We start from the raw sequence: 3,051 nt of genomic DNA, 5'->3' as shown, positions 1-3,051 counted from the left end.
ACACACACACACACACACACACACACACACACACACACACACACACACACACACACACACAAATAAATGGCAGAAATACTCAAACCAAGTTAAATACAAAGGTTTCTCTCTGAGAGCGCAAACACCAACAACTGCATCTCCTATTAGGTTCATAGTCATCTCTGTATGACCTTCCCCTCATTTCCAAAGCTGCGTTTCCTTTGAAGGAAGCCACAAAGGCTYGCTCCCAGAGCCCCAGCGTGTGATTGGCACCGGGACAGGCAGGCCAGATAATTGTTTAAATCGTCCCATTGAGGATGCCTCTGCGCGCTTTGATCGATATCCCATTACTGCTTCCTGCATATCTCCCTCCAGCACCTTGCAGGTACAAACCTCACACCCCATCCATGTCTGATCCTAAATATTGTTCGATTAAAACTTCCCTTTAAATAGATGACATTTATCGATCCGCCCGCAAATATGAAACTCCATTAGCACGTCACGGCTGAGGCGCTGAAGCTGGATTTAGACGGGATTTCTTTCCGCAACATGACATTTGGAGCTCTGTGCGCTTTATAAATTATTTAAGGATTAGTGACCAAAGTCTTCCTCCTCCTCCTCCTCTCAGGGCTTTCTCGCCGCTCCACCGACCTCGGGGTCCCAATCAAACATTTTACAGATATAATCAGCTGTTCTTCTATTAGTTTTTTTTAAATTGCTCTTCAGACTGGAGAAAGATAAACATCCGTGCACAATGAAGACACATTTCTCCAGCAGGTGACAGGATGGGGCAGGTTGTCAGGAGCTGTCCTTCAGCACCAAGGCCAAGTTAGCACAAAGGAGGCTGTTTTTTGTCTCAAATAAAGACAGATCTTATTATAAATTAAGCTTTTCTTTTAGAAATGTTTAGTTAAACTTTTAAAAATGTACTTTTAAATATTCCACATTTTGATTTAGTCAATTTTACGCAAATAAAACGGTATTGCTATCCTTCCAAATAATCATAATAGTCGTAGTTTTTGCATTAAATGCCATGTTTTGACAACTCTCTATCATTTATTTGCAGGTGAGGATTCAGGAGATGAAGACTGCAGGGATCCCCCCGTTCCTGACCCCATTCTTCTCTCCCCGCACTCCAACAAGGAGCCCTCAGCCGAGCCACATGACGGAAASAAGACGACAGAGGCCCCCCCTCAGGAGCCATCGCCGCACAAGCGGCGGCGTCCGGACCAGGCGTGCGCCAAACCGCGGCGCGCCAGAACCGCGTTCACGTACGAGCAGCTGGTGGCCCTGGAGAACAAGTTCCGCGCAACTCGCTACCTGTCCGTGTGCGAGAGACTGAACCTGGCTCTGTCTCTGAGTCTGACGGAAACGCAGGTGAAGATCTGGTTCCAGAACAGGAGGACCAAGTGGAAAAAGCAGAACCCCGGGGCGGACAGCACCTTGCAGCCCGGCTCCAACTCCCTGGTCAGTCCGAACCCGGCGACCTGTGGCTCCGGCTCCGGCAGCTTCCATCAAAGTTTCTCCAACTTCAGCTCCGGGAGTGTGATCTTCCACACAGGGGGTGGAGTTCCACTTTCATCCACTGGAGGGCTCCTTCATCCTTTCATGCCCAGTGGATTCGTACAGCCGACTTATTTTAACTCACACCATCTATAAAAAAAAAAGACTGAGATTTTTATATTCCATCACAAAATAATAATTCTCACTCTAGAGCATGTTATTCCCAGAATATATTTCATGTTTTTTATATATTTTTTCTTATACTCAATACATGTTTTAATTTAAATGGTGCACAACAACATGAAAATGAAAAATAAAATAAGTAACCTATTTAACAAAAACAGTTAATTCTGTCAAAGACCCTCTGTCTTTGTAATTTAATAACTCGTTTTACATTTCAGACTGCTACCTCTAAATTTCTCACATGTTGTGCATCTTGTTTTGGTTGTTGTTGCCATCATAATAAATGTAACTTAATGAAAAGTATGTTTCTGCGTGTCGTGGTTCTCTACAAAGTTTTCGATGCAGGATGATTTTTCAAAATTCCCTCACCGACGTATCCAGCTCCTTCTTCCCGTGCTGCCTCCACATGAGGTCACAGGGCACCACAAATATGCAGCAGCATTAAGAATCAGATCGCCCACATCCTTTACTGTATATCAGTGGTTCACAGCCTATTTTTGTCCAAGCCCCCATTTATTACTTCCAAGTCAAGCTGTAGACCCCCGCCCCAATCCCTCGCTACTACCAACCTCTCCAGATGCATTCAACCTTTATCTAAGTGAATAGTTATAAACTTTTATCTGCAATAGGAAAAAAGAAGAACATATACAGAGATTTAATTGTTCAAATGGGCTTATTTTGGTGATTTTTACAAAGATCAAATTTACATTTTCACAACCTTTGAGYAGACAAAGTTATGCCTCCCACAGAAATCAGACATTGTGAGTATTATAATGAAGAACAATTTAATTATAATAAAATGKTAAATGGAGGTCTGCCTGTTATTCATTTTAATAGCAGAAGTTTGAATGCAAATTTAATTAAAATAACAGACTACTTAAAATAGTTAAACAGAAGGTTCAGTATGGGGTTTCAGAAACATGGCTTAATAATGAAAATATAAAAAGTGTTCAAATAGAAGGATATGAACTATACTACATGAATAGATGTAATAAAAGAGGTGGGGAGTTGCACTGTTTGTAAATACTGAAATAAAATGTAAAAGCTGTTGATGATTAAMTGGAAATAATCACCATTGAAGTATTGAATGAGAAAAAAAATATAAAAATCATCTGTGTCTCATTCACCAGGCTCAAATGTTGAACTATTTTCTGACCAAATCACAGAGCTCTTTAAAATGAATAATAATAAAACAGTTTTTGTGTGTGGTTATTTCAACATTGACTTGGGAAATCAAACTGACTCCAATTGTATGTCTATTAATACAAAGTATAGAATGGGTCTTTGTCCACTAATATCAAAACCAACAAGAATCACAACACTTACTGCTGCAATAATTGATAATAAAAATGACAAAAGAAAAAGAATAAAAAACAATAATTGATA

At 40.5% G+C, this 3,051-nt stretch overlaps 1 protein-coding gene across 1 annotated transcript in view; it reads left to right on the top strand.

The window, feature by feature from the left end:
* The window catches only part of nkx1.2la (NK1 transcription factor related 2-like,a), a 3,027-nt gene extending 1,007 nt beyond the window's left edge, over positions 1 to 2,020 (top strand). Inside the window, exon 2 of the mRNA XM_014001780.1 lies at positions 1,046 to 2,020. Coding sequence (XP_013857234.1) covers positions 1,046 to 1,638 — 593 coding nt within the window. The 3' untranslated portion in view covers positions 1,639 to 2,020. The remainder of the gene's footprint in view (positions 1 to 1,045) is intronic.
* The last annotated feature ends 1,031 nt before the right edge of the window (positions 2,021 to 3,051 follow it).

Source organism: Austrofundulus limnaeus, unplaced genomic scaffold, assembly GCF_001266775.1.
Source record: "Austrofundulus limnaeus strain Quisiro unplaced genomic scaffold, Austrofundulus_limnaeus-1.0 Scaffold0, whole genome shotgun sequence".
NCBI classification, from domain to species: Eukaryota; Metazoa; Chordata; class Actinopteri; order Cyprinodontiformes; family Rivulidae; genus Austrofundulus; species Austrofundulus limnaeus.
Note: the sequence above shows the minus strand (reverse complement) of the source record. Positions and strands in the feature narration are given on the sequence as shown.